Here is a 17,941-nt window from a genome sequence, read left to right on the forward strand (position 1 = left end):
CTAAAAAAATAACTTAATGTTTCACCATTTGGATTTTTATGAAATTTCACTGAGGATGGTCCTCCATTTCCTCCTCAAACGAGCCTCCACTGCTGCATAAACTGGTAACATTATTTGATAACTGGTTAGATGGCATTATGCTTTCCCAAAACTTTGGTCTACATTAATGTGTTAAGGTGTTGATAGCAACTGGCTGACTCATGCAGTGCTAACGTTAGCTAGTAGTGGAATAAGTAACCAATTGTCACACTTGAGTAAAAGTAAAGATACCTTAATAGAAAATGACTCAAGTAAAAGTTCAAAAATATTTGGTATTAAATATACTTAAGTATCAAAAGTAAATGTAATTGCTGAAATATACCTAAGTATCAAAGTATTAAGCAAACCAGACTGCATTTGATTTGATTTTTTTTTTACAGATAGCACTCTTCATAAGACATCATTCACAAACAAAGCATTCGTGTTTAGTGAGTCCACAAGATCAAAGGCAGTAGGGATGACCAGGGATGTTCTCTTGATAAGTGTGTGAATTGGACCATTTTCCTCTCCTGCTAAGCATTCAAAATGTAACATACCTTTTGGTTTCAGTGAAAATGTTTGGAGTAAAAAGTACATTATAAATTGTCCAAAATGTAAAGTACAGATACCCCGAAAACTACCTAAGTAGTACTTTACACCACTGACGTTAGCAGGCTAGTTGGCTAGCAACCTTGCAAGCTGATTTGTAATAATACATTCATAAAGTAAATGTAATTGAAACCAGTAGTAATGAGTGTAAACAATATTGTTTAATATAAAGTTATTTCTGTTGGAGTTTACATTTATGGGGAATAGTCTGGCTTTCCTGGGGCTTCCATCTTACGTCACACCCCGCGAAAACATCTTCCAGGATGACTTCGGCATTTTTATGGGTTTTATGTAATAACTCGAAAAATTGAAAAGTGAGGTAACTTTGCATTGGGACTTTTGATGTGTATACTAATGCAAATCCATGTTACATTCAGTTATGTTTATGCTACCTACCCTTTAATGCAGGTTTTGATCTAAACTTCAGAAGCTATCTAGTGGAATGATTACTTTCTATGTTAATAGATTGGGATGGTTTTTCTGCTGGTGTATCCTGAGGTAGCTCCTCTCTGTGAACTTCTTCCCGCATTGCGTACAAGCAAACTGCCTCTCTCCTGTGTGGACCTTCAGGTGTATCTTCAGATTGTCCTGGCGGGAGAACCTCTTTTCACACTGGGGGCAGCTGTAGGGTTTCTCCCCTGTGTGGACCCTCTGGTGCCTCTTGAGGTCACGAGCCTGGGCGAAGCGCATATGACATTGGGTACAGCTGTAGGGTTTTACCCCTGTGTGGACCCTCTGGTGCATCTCCACCTTCTGGAGGCAGCTGAATCCTTTATTACAGAACATGCAGAGGAACCGTTTCTCTTTACCATTACCTGATGTGGCTCCCCCTCCCTGAGACTGGGCTCTAGCTCTGTCGTTTGAGTTCAATACCTGATCGAAAAGGACGCGGCCTTGTGAATCGGAAGGCTCCATCGACGTGGACACTGGGTCGCGATCCCTGAGCGAATGTAAAGGGGATTGGATTGCAACATTTGGATTGGCCTCTAAGCGTTCCCTGTAATCTAAGAAATCTCTACCCTGGGACTGTCCGTCTCCTAGGTGACCATCTGCATTCCACGTGGGAGGAACGTCGCCCTCCACTTTCACAGTCACCTCATCTACCACCATAACCTCCACTTTCTTGTCCTGGCACCCTTCAGAGTATACACTACTACTGTACCGGTTCCAATCCCCTCTAGACAGATCGGTCTGTCTCTCTAAGCCCAAGGATATGTTGCTAGGGTCCATCTCTGTAGTGTAAGAACAAGACAGATCATCACCGCCAGTGTCTAGAGCGTCACCAACATCTCCATGGGAATAAACTGTCCTCTGGCTCTGAAATACCGGTAAGTACTCTGAGCCGGGAGCAGGAGGACAGCCCAGTCTCTCTGGGTCTGATCTGTGGTCATATCCTGTGTGTAAGAGCCTGTGTGTTTCAGTTAAAGTCTCAGTGTTGATCTCTGACGGTGTTCGGTGTTCCACTGACCCGATGCTGCATCGGATCCTGGGCAGCGCTGGGTCCTCCGTGGCTACAGGGGCCGCTCTAGTCTGGGTCTCTCTGCTGTGTGGTGGGTCCTCTCTTTCAGTCTTCTCCTGCTTGACCAGAGACGATCCTCCAGGACCTGTAGCCTCTGCATCTGCAGACTGACAAGAAGAGGTGGTACAGGAGTCTAATTGGATAACAACATCGTAGGAAAGTCTCACAAGCTCCGATACCCTCCTGAGACCCAGCAATTCATTTTTATGTTCTATAATGGACATTAGTTTTTGATCGTATCGCTAAGGCCATACATGCCACTGTGTCAGGTCCTGTTGTACCTATGAGAGGTGCCACCTTCATAATTCTTTCTTTCTTGTGTGTAATTGTGTAATTATAATTTGAGTTTGATATTCAAATTGTTTCTAACAGGTCAGGAATAGTGAAAGTTCTCAGAGCAGTGGAATAATTTTCACATGAAATAAGATCTAAATAAGAGCTTGTTAATAAATATTGTCTGTTCATATTTACTATCAATTGAGTCATAAATGGCCACTACAGATCACATACAATAAAAAAATATGAATATAACTTTTTTTCTTTGTTTTTGCACCCCAAATGCATTTTTTGTATTTTTTATGTCCAAACTTCATGGATCTCTGGGGGCTATGGCAGATAAATGTGGATGTACATTTCAGTTCACTGCAGCTACTGACTGGAACGAGCGGCAACAAATATTTGAACTGGACAGTTAACTGAATTCTTCATTCAAAGATAACATCATGGACACTGACAATTGTGGCTGCTTTGTGTGATGTATTGTTGTCTGTACCTTCCTGACCTTTGTGCTGTTGTCTGTGCCCAATAATGCTTGTACCATGTTGTTGTCATGTTGTGTTGCTGCCATGCTATGTTGTCTCTTTATGTAGTGTTGTCTCTTGTCGTGATGTGTATTTTGTCCTATATTTATTTTATATCCCAGCCCCCTTCCTTGCAGGAGGCTTTTGGTAGGCCGTCATTGTAAATAAGAATTTGTTCTTAACTTGCCTAGTTAAATAAAGGTTAAATATATATATTTTAAGTGAATAGCTTAGGGTAGTGATGGGCATTTGAAATGATTTCACAATTGTAATAATATTATATTTTTAGGATATCCGTATTCATGCGTTTTAAATAATGTATTTTTATTGGTTTACTTCAATGGAGATTTGAGAGAAGGTGCGCTATGCTAAGGGTGGGGGAGGGGTGAGAGAAGAGCAGGGGCCGGTGTGTGGGAGAAAGAGAAAGTAGCCAAACCAACTCGCGCTAGTTAGAGAAACTTGTGTGCTGCCATAGTTTCTGTCATGCCATCCTATAGTGCATGTAATGACTGCATCGTTGTAAAAAGAAAATATAGCTAGCTACAGTAGCCAGCCGGCTAGCTAGCTAAAGTAGCAAGGCTAATTGAGGCTATTTTGCTGTGCTTCCCATCCTTGTTTACAACTCCATTCATATGAAACAGGAGCTGTTGGTTGATCATTGTAGCCTACATCTCATTTAGCCAGCTTAATTCCGTCACTTTAATTCCCTTTTCCCTTCTGTAGAAAGCTCCAACTTCACTTACTACACATGGTTCCTCTTGATTGACCGACAATAACAAGCTACACCAGTGTGAAACGTGTGTAAGCTACCGGTGCAGTCTTTTTTTTATGAGGCACTCTGACATAACAGTTTTAATAAAACGTTGAATGTAATGATCTATCCTTGTAGGCTATGTAGCAGTGTCACATAGATCATTATTTAATTATAGACACTGCCTAAAAAAATAATTAAATGAATCTCCCTAATAATCGAATACTAACATCCGTTTGGATATTCAAATTAACATGCCCATCTCTAGCTGAGGGTAGCCTTTCTGAAATAAACTGGCCACACTAACCTCTATCAAGATAACGTGCTGGGTTGAGGTTCCACTCCCCTCATCAACAGTGATTGGTTGGTCATCTATCCATGTGTTGTGTCCCGCTCGCTTCACAAAGCTCCTGTGGCCTCCAGTGAGATGTCCTTCCCCTGAGAGTTATTGTGGGAAAAGAGGTGCTTAGTAGAGCCCGACCGATATGCGCAAGATAACTAAGTAAATTAATCTGGTGAATTATTGCCTACGTGAATTATTGCCTACTATTCAAGAACAAGCTCTCATGGATCCCAAGTGGAGTATACCCAGTTTACAGCAACCCCGGGTTTTCAGTTGATGGTACTGACCCCAGTTTGCTCCCTCGTGAACTATAATCTCGACGCTGTTTAATCCAGACACTCTCTAAACGCAAATGCGCCTCACTTTGCCCGATTTTTGGAAACATTTAACTTACATTTATGCGTGAAATAATATTTCAAATAAAAATTATACACTTACTGTGCACAGTTTAGCAAGTTGCACCTGGCTGTTTTCAAACACTGCCTCGGCTACGACATATCCTCTCACCTTGCGCTCGCATTTCCATTGGACCATTCCACATGTCCTGTGTTTCTCAAAATACATCCGGGTGCAACTTTGCAAGTGTACATTTTATATTTGAAAAATAATGTATTGCTTATATGAAACATTTAGTTGTACTGCCCTAATTACGTTGGTAACCAATGTATAATAGCAATAGGCTCCTCGGGGGTTTGTGATATACATGGCCAATATACCACGGCTAAGGGCTGTATCCAGGCACTCTATTGTATATTGGCCATATACCACACCTCTTCGGGCCTTATTGCTTAAATAACTTTTATCGTCTATTTGAATGGGCTAACTAAGACACAATCCTGGGTAACACATCTGAACATGCGTACAGAGGATGGGGGCGACAGGCACTGCAAATATACCTCTTGCCATTCCTCTGTATCGGTCGAGGATCTTGACACTACTGGGACTGGCGAGGACGCGCTCCCGTGCCACCTTCAGTTCAAGTAGCTGTAGTTTCCTCTGCAATGCCCTGTTTTCTTTCTGACTTTGAGTTATTTCCAAACGAAACACTGCATATTCGTCGTCTACGAGTTTACAGATCTCTGCAACGGCTGCATTCGCTAGCACCTCCATGATGGAGGCTATTTGAGTGTGAAAAACCACACCGTCACAGTTTGCCATTGTTAACGTCAGCAACTAGCAAGCTAGATAACATATGAACAAAATCCTGTCTCCAACGCGAATTACACACTACCTGTGGTAAATTTGATGCTGTGCAGTTACATTTGTCATATTTTGAGTTCAGCGTGTTAATAAACGTCGAAATAAAAACGCTAACGGGGAAATTGTTGGTCACTGTTCACTTCCGTTTACACTTGAAATGAAATTATCTTATTGGTTGGCGTCATGGCTCAAAGGGTGTGGTTAAATGAAAAAGGTACGCGCACTGTTCTTTGAAACACGGTACTGCTCTATATACTGAACAAAAATATAAACGCAACATGAAACAATTTCAAAGATTTGACTGAGTTACAGTTCATATAAGGACATCAGTCAATTGAAATGAATTCATTAGACCCTAATCTATGGATTTCGCATGACTCGGAATACAGATCTGTTGGTCAAATAAAAAAAAAGGTAGGGGCGTGGATCAGAAAACCAGTCGGTATCTGGTGTGACTACCATTTGCCTACTGCAGCGCGACATCTCCTTTGCATAGAGTTGATCAGAATGTTGATTGGGGCCTGTGGAATGTTGTCCCACTCTTCAATGGCTGTGCGAAGTTGATGGATATTGGCGGGAACTGGAACACGCTGTCATACATGTCGATTCAGAGCATGCTCAATGGGTGACATGTCTGGTGAATATGCAGACCATGGAAGAACTGGGACATTTTCAGCTTCCAGGAATTGTGTACAGATCCTACGGTATCTCAGTGCATTCAAATCATGATAAAATGCAATTGTGTTCCTTGTCCATAGCATATGCCTTCTCATACCATAACCCCACTGCCACCATGGGGCACTCTGTTCACAATCAGCAAACCAGGGGCCCACGCAACTCCCTTAAATTTGAGGCATATGTGGCATTGTGTTGTGTGACAAAACTGCACATTTTAGAGTGGCATGTTACGTGGTCTGTGGAGACAATAAAATGGCACTCTAAAATGTGCAGTTTTGTCACACAACACAATGCCACAGATGTCTCAAGTTGAGGGGGCGTGCAATTGTCATTCTGACTGCAGGAATGTCTGCCAGGGAATTGAATGTTAATTTCTCTACCATAAGCCACCTCCAATGTTGTTTTAGAGACTTTGGCTGTGCAGCCAACCTGCCACTCATGTATGGCCACCTGTGTGATGATCATGCTGTTTAATCGGCTTCTTGATATGCCACACTGGACAGGTGGCTGGATTATCTTGGCTAAGTAGACATGCTCACTAACAGGGATGTAAACAAATTTGTGCACATCATTTTAAAGAAATAAGCTTTTTGTGCGTATTGTAACATTTCTGGAATATTTATCAACTCATGAAACATGGGACCAACACTTTACATGTTGCGGTTATATTTTTGTTCAGTGTAAATGCATATTCCCATTAAACTGATTGAGATTAATTCAATTATTGTCATGGAGATGTTATTTGGATGTTTGGTATAATGTGACAAATTATCATACATGGTTGACAGTGATGGCCTATTTTGAAATGAGGTAGCCTATTCCTAATTTAAAAATATAAACAATTGATTGAAATTACGAACACAATCTGGAATGCCAAATTCAGAGGGTTTTTACACAAAATCTCCTATGATTGCTATCATTCAAGCTGAGAGCAGAATTGTTTAGAAAGAACTGTGTGTTAGCAAGAATAGAGTAGAAAATATTAGAATTAATTTATTCCATCTACATCACCTCAGTAAGATACATATTCAACTCTCCTTGTTCTAGCCTAGGTGTACTGTCGCTCTAAAAAGTTATTTACACAACCCTGTTTCAAATGACAAGTTAATAAAGGGTCAACGAGGGTTATGTGGTTAATTACCTTATTACCCTAAGACACTTCACATGATAACTATATGTCAGCTAATGAATAGTGCCCAGACATCCCCTGTGTACATCTCAAACCACACTGCTATCATTTCTCACCGTTGTGGACACTACTATGTCTGGTAAGGTTAGTCAGGAAGGAGAAGCTCTTGTAACATAGTTGGAACGAGAAGGGCCTCTCCTTGGGGTGAACGGTCGGGTGCTCTTTCAAATAGAGAAGGGCTCGAGTGAAGCCACTTGTCTCCGTCCTAATGCTCGGCCTCACACGTTGTGATCCAGTGATTACATGAGGAGGTAGAAGCAGGAGCCACCACCCTCAGGTGTAGAATTTGAGCTACCTCCTTGACCTCTAGCCATTGTTTGGGTGTTGTTGGGATTGTGTGCTGTGTTATAGGCTAGGTACATCTCGTGGTGAACACCCATCTTGACCCTGTCTGTATTAGTGGGGTAACTATGAGGTAGCTGAGAAAGGTTAGACCCAGGTCCAGGCTTTCTATGAACCCAGTTATCAGGCATTAGACGAGACCATGAAAGAAAAGACAGACTACCACCAGGGGGGTCTCCCACCAAACTCTGAAGGCTGAAGCCCAGGGTGACCTGCTCTGTTCATCATGGATACTGTGGTGTTTGTATCATAGGAACAGGAGGGTCTTTCTCTATCAGCCCCAGGCCCTGCTTCATCCCTGCACTGAGACTGTGAAGAGAAGGGTCTGAGCTGCAGACTGGATCCCTGACTGCAGCCTCTGTCTCTCTGATGACCACCAGGACTGTTGTTCAGTCCACCTGTCCACTGGTTGTGTTCTGTGTGGTGGTGGAGTCTCTGTCCCTCTTGGTTTGGTCCTGGTTCCGACTCAGGAAGGAAGAGCAACGGCTCCTGATCCAGGGTTCTGATCCGGGGCCAGGGTTTATGATCATCCACCTCAGAGGTCCAGTCTCTCCCGTCATCAATACCGGATATCAGCAGGTCCTCATGGACTGTAGACTGTAAACACACATTGAACAGAAAAGCATGACAGTTTATATAAGAAACTCTTTGCTGTACACACAAACATGACATATTATAAAATGTTAACCACAGTCAAGCCCATCGCTAACACTGTGATTCAAGTACCTAATAATATGGAGCCATTGTAGTTTATTATAAAAAAATCCTTATGTGTTAATTCATGAATGAAGTATAATGTTTTGGTTGGCCTGAGCTAAGGGAAACTCAGTCCCTCATATTATTTTCCCCAAAAAATAATGTATTATCAGCACAGATTTGATTTTGTATTTAATTTCAACAAAATGGTCATACTCTAACATAAGGGACTTGAAGTGCAGTACTTTTATTTCACAAAATTATATGTGACAAGAAGTATACATTTTCTCACTATGGTAACACTATCTTTTGTAAATCTGGTACACTCACTTTGATAAAATGAATGTTAGAATACACTGGAAACATTCAACATTAAATTACACACAGCTTCACTACTGCATGTCAAGTAAACATGAACTTCTTAGGGATAGCCCCCCTTTTTAAAATGTTTGCCTAAAATGACATACCAAATCTAACTGCCTGTAGCTCAGGCCCTGAAGAAGCAAGGATATGCATATTCTTGGTACCATTTGAAAGATAACACTTTGAAGTTTGTGGAAATGTGAATTGAATGTAGGAGAATATAACACAATAGATCTGGTAGAAGAAAATAAAGAAAAAAAACACCATCTTTGAAATGCAACAGAAAGGTCCCTGTTCCAGCTATCACTCTGGTTGCAATTCCGATGGTGTCCACAAGATGGAAGCAGTGTATGTGCAAACGGATAACTTGAAGTATGAGTTAACTACAAGAGATTTAGTGTGAAGTTACCCAGGTACATTTGGGCAAATCGTAAAGGAGACATTTGCATTCATATTACTTTTTTATGCAAGAATATCATCAAATATCATCAAAAATATCATCAACCAGTTTTCATAACTTCATAACTCTGAATATTCTTATAATTTTTGTCCGAAAGGAAAAGGCATGCTGTCGCAAAAGGTTAGCACCTACATTTTGCAACATACAGGGTTTCCAGATACTCCCGTAAAGCCCAGCTCATTGGCAATCTAGCTAGCTGTGTTTGACCCCGATTGGTGCTTATTTGACAAAGATACAGTCAATCAAATGAAGACAAATGAAGACCAAATGAAGACCGTCATCTGCAAGCCATGAAGGTGTAGCTCTCTGACCCTAATTTGGTGTCCTATAGGATATACTATACCCCTAATGATATAGTGAAGTCTAGTTACGTTCTAGGTTCTCTGAGGAATACATACGAACGTGATTTGACCGTTTGAAACAACGTTTAGGGTTAGATTTTCACAGATTCCTGTCTTTGCAAATTGAACAAGTGGAAATACAAAATCGATCGTGCATGCTATATGGACCTTTTTAGGATATGAAAAAGGATTTTATCTAACAAAACAACACTTCATGTTATCTCTGGGATCCTTTGGATAATAAATCAGAACAAGATTTCAGAATGTAAGTTCACATTTCACCTTCAGAGGTGAATTTATCAAACCTATCGCGGTGAAAAAAATGTTTTGTTGTTTGGAGCTCTCCTCAAACAATAGCATGCCATTTTTCCGCAGTAATAGCTACTGTAAATTGGACAGTGCAGTTATATTAACAAGAATTTAAGCTTTCAGCCGATATAAGACACTTGTATCGAGTTTTGTTGTTTCTCTAAAATCTGCGATCGTGACGTGACACAAGGAGCTGCATGATTTACAACTGTCCCGTCAACGGGACACTTATCCCTAAGGTTTTTTAAGGCACTATAATTTCCTCATAAAATACCTGCATCAAACAACAGGACAGGGTTGTCACTTTTCATCAGTGAACCATTTATACAGACACCATCACACCAACCACCACCATATCATCTACTCTGCCTCATTATACTATACAGTACCAGTCACAAGTTTGGCCACACCTACTCATTAAAGGGTTTTTCTTAATTTCTCTACATTGTAGAATAATAGTGAAGACATCAAAACTATGAAATAATACATTTGGAATCATGTATCATGTGTTAAACAAATCAAAATATGTTATATTTGAGATTCTTCAAAGTAGCGACCCTTTGCCTTGATGACAGCTTTGCACAGTCCATGTCTACTGACTGTAAGAGATACAGAGTGAGAGGATGTTGGATCAATAAATATGATATGAGGACCCTGCTATGGAGCATCTTCTGATTGGGCAATGAGGGATTGCTATGAGTTTTATGCAAACATGCTAGTTGATTTGATTACTTGATACTATTTAATGGTTTGATAATTCAAAGGCATTATCCCACACTTAAAAACAAATGAATCAAGACCTGGGCCCGTATCCAGTCTCAGAGTAAGAGCGCTGATCTAGGATCCCCACCTGTCTTTACTGTATTGACCTGTATTGGCTCTGACCCAATGCCATTGAGACAGTAGTTAACAGTGGGCTCACCTCAGTGAGACTGTGTGTGGTCCTGTGCTGCTCAGATGGCTACTCTGTGGATTCAGGAGGAGGTGTAGTCTGGTTGTCCTCCACGACCATGGTCCCCTCAGGGTTCCCCAGACCCTCCTCGCACCCCTCCCCCTTCACCAGCAGCACGTCTGGACCCTCCTCCTCCTGGAAGAGGAGCGGCAGGTAGTCTAGTGGTTGGAGCGTTGGGCCAGTAACCGAAAGGTTGCAAGATTGAATCCCCAAGCTGACTAGGTAAAAATCTGTCGTTCTGTCCCTGAACAAGGCAGTTAACCCACTGTTCCTAGGCCATCATTCAAAATAAGAATTTGTTCCTAACTGACATGTCTAGTTAAATAAAGGTAATAATATATTTTTTTAAATAGCCAGGTGATACAGATTACAGACATAGGTACGTACACACAGACAAACACTTTTCTAACATGTAGTATTTACCCATCCCCACTACGTTTGAGTCCTATGCTGTAATTACAGAATTACTTAATTGTTGTTAAACCCATCATGGTGGACATAAATATGTTGTGGGTAAATTTGTTAAGTCATCATCAGACAAACCTGACTAAACTATTTTGAAGTGTACATGTAACCAAGTTAAGAGCTCACTCCACAGCTACCTTGAAAAGTTGCAGATGAAGCCATTCTAGAGGTACCTGTTGTATGGTGAAGGAGTTTTGCACGTTGTCAAGGAGGGCAGTCATGAGTGTTGCAGATGATCACTGGTTCAAGCCCAGTATGGGGCAGTCAAACAGTGGAGGAAGCTAAGCTGTTAGCAGCATATGGACTCCCTTTACATAGAGTAGTTGTTTGTTAGTGTGGGTATGTGTAGGTATATTTAGTAAGTGTATATTGGTTATAAAGCGCTGTTGTGTGTATGCAGAATAGGGTGAAAGATGTGATGTACACAGTGTACAAAACATTATGAACACCTTCAGAATATTGAGTTGCACCCCCTTTTGCCCTCAGGACAGCCTCAATTCATCAGGACATGGACTCTACAAGGCATCGGAAGTGTTCCACAGGGATGTTGGCCCATGTTGACTCCAATGCTTCGAAAGAGTTGTCAGGTTGGCTGGAAGGCACCTACTACTAGTGATGCTGCGTTTGATACCAGAGCGCCGAGGCATGCGTTGAAATCTCTAAGCAGTTTACTTCGAAGCAGTTTGCCGATGCTTGTATAATTTTATCAGAAGCACGTGATCAATGACGTCCGAAACTTTGTTTTGTCAATTAGCCACCTGATTGGTTTGGTATTGGTTTCTGTAGAAGACAAAAAGGCTATCATATGCTACAGCGTGTGTGACGTCATCTATAATAATTTGGCTGTTCTAATTTCTTTTGATCAGCAGGTGCCACTAGTGTACACTGTGTTGATCAAAGCCTCAAGTAATGAACCGATTTTGAACATAATTGGCTGGAAATACTCAGTGCTTCAAAAACCTGTTACCCCATCACTATCTACTACCATACCCCGTTCAAACACACTTAGATCTTTTGTCTTGCACATTCACCCTCTGAATGGCACACATACACAATCCATGTCTACATTTTTTCAAGGCTTAAAAATTATTTAATCTGTCTCTTCATCTATAGAGATTGAAGTGGATTTAACAGGTGAAATCAATAAGGGATCATATCTTACACATGGTCAGTCTGTCATGGAAAGAGAAGTTCCTAATGTTTTGTACACTGTCTATTAAGGGATGAAAGTCTCAATGAAAGTCAGACTGAAAAGTTAAATTTTGCATTAAACAAACAAGTTTAAAATACACCATGTAAAAATCACACATACGTTTCAACTAAAACTCTGCATGAACTTGAAACTGCATTCACTTTCTCATTAAAAGTGTATTGGGTGGGGCGGATAGTTGATTGGATGTAATGAAAATAATACAGCCTACACAACAATGTAACAAATGTTTTATGTCTGAATGCAATAATCAACAATGAAATCTGTTAGTCGTTATTCCAAATGCATCTGTGGGTCTTTTCTGCTGACAACAAATTAATATGTCTTTATTGCACAGTTTGATCAAAACATCAGAAGCTATCCAGAAGAATGATTACTTTCTATGTTATAGAGGGGAATGATTTTTCTGCTGGTGTATCCTGAGGTAGCTCCTCTCTGAGAATCTCTTCCTGCAGTGCGTTTTGGTAAGTGGCCTCTCTCCCGTGTGGACCTTCAGGTGATTCTTCAGCTGGTTCTGGCGGGTGAACTTCTTCTCACACTGGGGGCAGCTGAAGGGTCTCTCCCCTGTGTGGACCCTCTGGTGCCTCTTCAGGTCACCAGCCTGGGCAAAGCACATGTGACACTGGGTACAGCTGAAGGGTTTCACCCCTGTGTGGACCATCTGGTGCCTCTTCAGGCTGGATGAGTGTGAGAAACTGGCCCGGCACAGATGGCAGCTGAATGGTTTCTCCCCCGTGTGTATTCTCTGGTGGACCTCCACCTGTTTGGGGAAACTGAAGGCTTTCCCACAGAATGAACATGGGAAGCGCTTCTCTTTGCCACCAGATCTGATGATAGCGTTACTACTACTGTCATTTGTCAATGGGCTTGTGTAGACATTTAGTGCACAAGCATTGTCTGAGGTCTGGTTTAACAGGAGGAGAGTGTGAGAAGGATGAAGGTCAGGGAGTGTCTGTGTTGTCGCAGGGTCCATGTTCTAGTTGATAGATCCTATAGAAGGCACGCTGAAGGCAGCATCTGTTAGGGGGTTAACCTGAGGTGCCATCAGTCTCTCTGAATCACAACTATAGGAGCAGGAAGGAGCATCGCTAGCTGAGTCTTTGTCTGTTCTCTCCAGCTGAATACAGACACCTCCCTGCAGACCTAATCTACACCTCGCCCTGGTCTCAGCCAGTCTGTTGTCAAGGAGACTAAATTCGGATGTTGTTTTGTGTTCCACTGTCTGTTTCTGGTTGTGGTTAACAGGGTTGTTCGCCAGCCCAGAGTATAGGACGCTGTCCCATCCACTGACCTCCCTATGTTGTCTCTGGCCCTGGCCTGCTCAGTGATGTTGTCCCCTGGGATCTTGGCTGCACCAGTCTTTGAATCCAAGATGGCCGCCCAGTGTCCTTTGTTAGCCTCCAGCCAACCACCTGCGGGAAGAGGTTACACTTCAGAAACATGTCAGAGAAATCTACATATGGAGTTTAATGGAAAAAATAATAGCCAGGCGTATCACTATTCCCATTGAAGATCTATTACTGTATGTAGGTTATATGTATTTCTCCCTTACCTTGCTCCCCCATCTTTAGTCCACTCAGCAGATCAATGCTATCTGGTCCGTCTTCTATTGTCTCCTTTTTGACCAGCAGCAGATCAGGCTTCCCATTCTCCATGTCTACTGACTGTAAGAGATACAGAGTGAGAGGATGTTGGATCAAGAAATCTTATACGAGCACCCTATGATTGGACAATGAGGGATTGCTTTGAGTATTATGCAAACGTGTTAGTCGATTTGATTACTTGACACTTTACTGGTTTTATTATTCAAAAGGCATGGTCCGACACTCAAAACAAAATTAATCAACACCTGGGCCTGTATCATAGTAAGAGTGCTGATCTAGGATCAGGTCCCCACCTGCCTACATAGTCTTTAAAAGGTGAAACTGATCAGCACTCCTACTCTAAGATACTTTGTGGATATAGGCTCTGACATTTTTTATTGAACCTTTATTTAACTAGACAAGTCAGTTAAGAACAAATTCTTATTTACAATGATGGCCTACCCCGGCCAAATCCGGACGACACTGGGCCAATTGTGCGCCGCCCTATGGGACTCCCAATCACAGCCAGATGTGATGCAGCCTGGATTCGAACCCGGAACTGCAGTGACGACTCTTGTACTGAGACCACCGCGCCACTCGGGAGACCTAATACCATTCAGACAGTAGTTCACAGTGGGCTCACCTCAGTGAGACTGTGTGTGGTCCTGTGCTGCTTAGTTGGTTCCTCTGTGGGTTCAGGAGGAGGTGTAGTCTGGTTGTCCTCCATGACCATGATCCCCTCAGGATTCCCCAGATCCTCCTCATAACCCTCCTCCTTCACCAGCAGTACCTCTGGACCCTCCTCATCCTGGAAGAGACAAGTGATACAGATTACACAGACATAAACTCCCTCAGGTACGTACACACAAATAACATACTTTCAACATGGAGTGTTTACCCATCCCCACTACGTTTGAGTCCTGTACTGTAGTTACAGAATGACTTCATTGTTAAACCCATCATGGTGGACATAAATATGATGTGGGTAAATATGAGTCAGCTATGATAAGTCAAATCATCATCAGACAAACCTGACTAAAGTATATTGACGTGTACTGTAGGTGTTTGTTAGTGTGTGGGTATATTTAGGAAGTGTATATTAGTTATAAAGCGCTGTTGGGTGTATGTAGAACAGGGTGAGATCAGATGTGATGTATACTAAAGAGAGTCTCAATAAAAGTCTTAGAATGAAACGTCCAATTGTTTCATTAAAACAAATACACCATATGATTTTTTTTTATCGTCATGAACCGCATTAATTCTCTCATTAAGTGTTTTGGGAAAATAATTCAGTAGTTGAACGGAAATAATGAAGTAGGTATTTGTGAAAATGATGTGTGACTTGCTTTATCATAATCAGTCCAATTGACCCCAAAACACATTCTGAGTGTTATACAGCGCTGAAAAGGGAGAATGCTTTCTAATGAGACCATCATGGCCAACTCTACTCCAAATTACATGAAAATGACAGGCCATTGCATGCGGAGTATCACCAAGTCCATGTTGGAAAAAAACGCAGTCAAAGTTTGCAGTTACTTTTAAAAGACATTTATTAAAATAATGAATAACTATTTACTTAATACAAACAATACATGAAATCCTTTTGCATGAGTACCCATGTTCTTTTTCTCTTATACTCACACACACATTATTTAAATTACATCTTGCTCCAACTATACAGATATAGTGTCTGTCTACATTGTCGTTGCGCACACACATATGGATGCACATGTGCACACAATTGTACACAAACTTCATATACAAAAGTATCTGGACACCCCTTCAAATGAATGGATTTGGCTATTTCAGCCACACCCATTACTGACAGGTGTATAAAAGAGCACACAACCAGGCAATCTCCATAGACAAACATTGGCAGTAGAATGGCCTTACTGAAGAGCTCAGTGACTTTCAATACGGTACAGTCATAGGATGCCACACTTCCAACAAGTCAGTTCGTCAAATTTCTGCCCTGCTAGAGCTGCCCCGGTCAACTGTAAGTGCTGTTATTGTGAAGTGGAAACGTCTAGGAGCAACAGCGGCTCACCCGCAAAGTGGTAGGCCACACAAGCTCAAAGAACGAGAAGCTCAAAATCGTCTGTCCTTAGTTACAGAACTCACTACTGAGTTCCAAACTGCCTCTGGAAGCCACATCAGCACAATAACTGTTCGTTGGGAGCTTCATGAAATGGGTTTCCATGGCCGAGCAGCCGCACACAAGCCTAAGATCACCATGCGCAACGCCAAGCGTCGGCTGGAGTGGTGTAAAGCGCAGCACCATTGGACTCTGGAGCAGTGGAAACACTTCACCATCTGGCAGTCCGACGGACGAATCTGGGTTTGGCGGACACCAGGAGAATGCTACCTGCCCCAATGCATAGTGCCAACTGTAAAGTTTGGTGGAGGAGGAATAATGGTCTGGGGCTGTATTTTATGGTTTGGGCTAGGCCCCTTAGTTCCAGTGAAGGGAAATCTTAACGCTGCAGCATTCAATGACATTCTACATGATTCTGTGCTTCCAAATTTGTGGCAACAGATCAGGGAAGACCCTTTCCTGTTTCAGCATGACAATGCCCCCGTGTGAGGTCCATACAGACTTTTTTTTTTGAGATTGGTGTGGAAGAACTTGACTGGCTTGCACAGAGCCCTGACCTCAACCCCATCAAAACACCTTTGGGAAGAATTAAAACGACAACTGCGAGCCAGGCCTAATCGTTTAACATCGGTGCCTGACCTCACTAATGCTTGTGGCTGAATGGAATTAACCTTACATTAACCTCACACAGTTTTGTAGGAATGAGGTTTGGGCAGTAGGCCTAATACATTATTACAGCATATTGGCTATATGATTGGCCTGCCAATATTGTTAATCAGACCATATTATATGTCAAAATAGATCAGTTGGTTTAGCACTTGTGAGGCATGAATTTAAATAATTAGTTTTTTTTATTTTACTGGACTGATGGTACCTGCATCTGATGGTCAACGAGGTCAAATCACGACATCAGTGATCTTCAGGTCGAAAAGTCGGGGGCTCTAGAAAGATGCCAGAGTTTCCGACTTGGAATTCCGAGTTGGATGACCAGAGAGAGGGGACACCGTCTTCCACCTGATGGCGAAACTCGAGTTGCACCACATCTGCCTCATGCACAAATTCATGTTGTTCCTATGACCAGAGAAAGTTAAATATTCCTTAATACTAAAATCAACACGACGAGCTGCTAATAAATATAATCAAATGCAGGGCTATCGATACTTGGCTACTCATTCATTGCAGCTGCAGCCCGAGCGGAAGTACGGAGAAGCATGTTTTGTAATAGTGTTGAATAAAAACAGTGCCAGTGCTGAATATAAACTTAAACTCACTCATAAAAAATGCAGCTCTTTGCTGTATTCGGTGACAGTCTCTCTGTGGTCATGGTTTTAAAAATTATTAAATCTTACGTAGGTTAGGAGCTTATTACACTTGGCTGTGGCCAGGGTCATGGAAGCTCTGTAGCCACGGTAATTTGAGCTATCCGATTGAGCAGCGCAGTAGGTCCACCCGATTTTGTCACAGATTTGCCGGTCAGCCGTAGGCGGAGTTTGTCTCGTGGGAACACTTTGTTTACCCGGAGCAGGACTTTTGAATCAAGTGCACCTACCGGCAACAGCTCAACACGATTTTTTAAAAAGGAGAGCAAGCCTTTATTATTCGTTTGCTTTTCTACAGAAATATATGGTGATCGACTAGGAATGCCTTGAAGATCGACCGGTTGGCGAACACTGATCTAGTGGAAAGCCTTCACAGAAGAGTGGAGGCTTTTATAGCAGCAAAAGGGGGGGGACCAACTCCATACTAATGCCCATGGTTGTGGAATAAGATGTTCGACAAGCAGGTGTCCACATACTTTTGTTCATGTAGTATACAAGCAACAGAATGAGCTAAAATTGGTCAATGTAAGCTCTGGTCTCTAAGCAACAACTAAAATGAGAAATGTTAAAGAAAATCTGACAGCATACACACGTCACCAGAGAGTAAGGTCTGACAGTCTCTTTGGATCCGGTTCATGTGGGCTTTGGTTAGAGTCTTTGCCGCTGGCTTGAGCTGACAACCTTTTGGTACAAACATAA

The 17,941-nt window shown here is 42.0% G+C and overlaps 2 protein-coding genes and 1 pseudogene across 5 annotated transcripts in view; 1 reads left to right on the forward strand and 2 right to left on the reverse strand.

The window, feature by feature from the left end:
• LOC110534655 (zinc finger protein with KRAB and SCAN domains 3) overlaps nucleotides 1–5,416 on the reverse strand; it is a 35,962-nt gene extending 30,546 nt beyond the window's left edge. The window contains exons 1-3 of one of the 2 annotated variants that reach the window (XM_021619580.2): nucleotides 4,937–5,408; nucleotides 4,005–4,135; nucleotides 770–2,253 (exon numbers count right to left, since the gene is read on the reverse strand). In XM_021619580.2, the coding sequence (XP_021475255.2) occupies nucleotides 1,081–2,253; nucleotides 4,005–4,135; nucleotides 4,937–5,198 (1,566 nt within the window). In that variant the 5' untranslated portion in view covers nucleotides 5,199–5,408 and the 3' untranslated portion in view covers nucleotides 770–1,080. Of the gene's footprint in view, nucleotides 1–769; nucleotides 2,254–4,004; nucleotides 4,136–4,936 lie in introns of those variants that run through there. The other variant, XM_036934500.1, reaches the window with a different exon arrangement.
• The window catches only part of LOC110534616 (oocyte zinc finger protein XlCOF7.1-like), a 1,104,347-nt gene that overhangs the window by 851,158 nt on the left and 235,248 nt on the right, over nucleotides 1–17,941 (forward strand). The window lies entirely within an intron of this gene.
• LOC110534620 overlaps nucleotides 11,694–17,941 on the reverse strand; it is an 8,712-nt pseudogene continuing 2,464 nt past the window's right edge.

Source organism: Oncorhynchus mykiss, chromosome 10 (assembly GCF_013265735.2).
Source record: "Oncorhynchus mykiss isolate Arlee chromosome 10, USDA_OmykA_1.1, whole genome shotgun sequence".
Taxonomy (NCBI): Eukaryota; Metazoa; Chordata; class Actinopteri; order Salmoniformes; family Salmonidae; genus Oncorhynchus; species Oncorhynchus mykiss.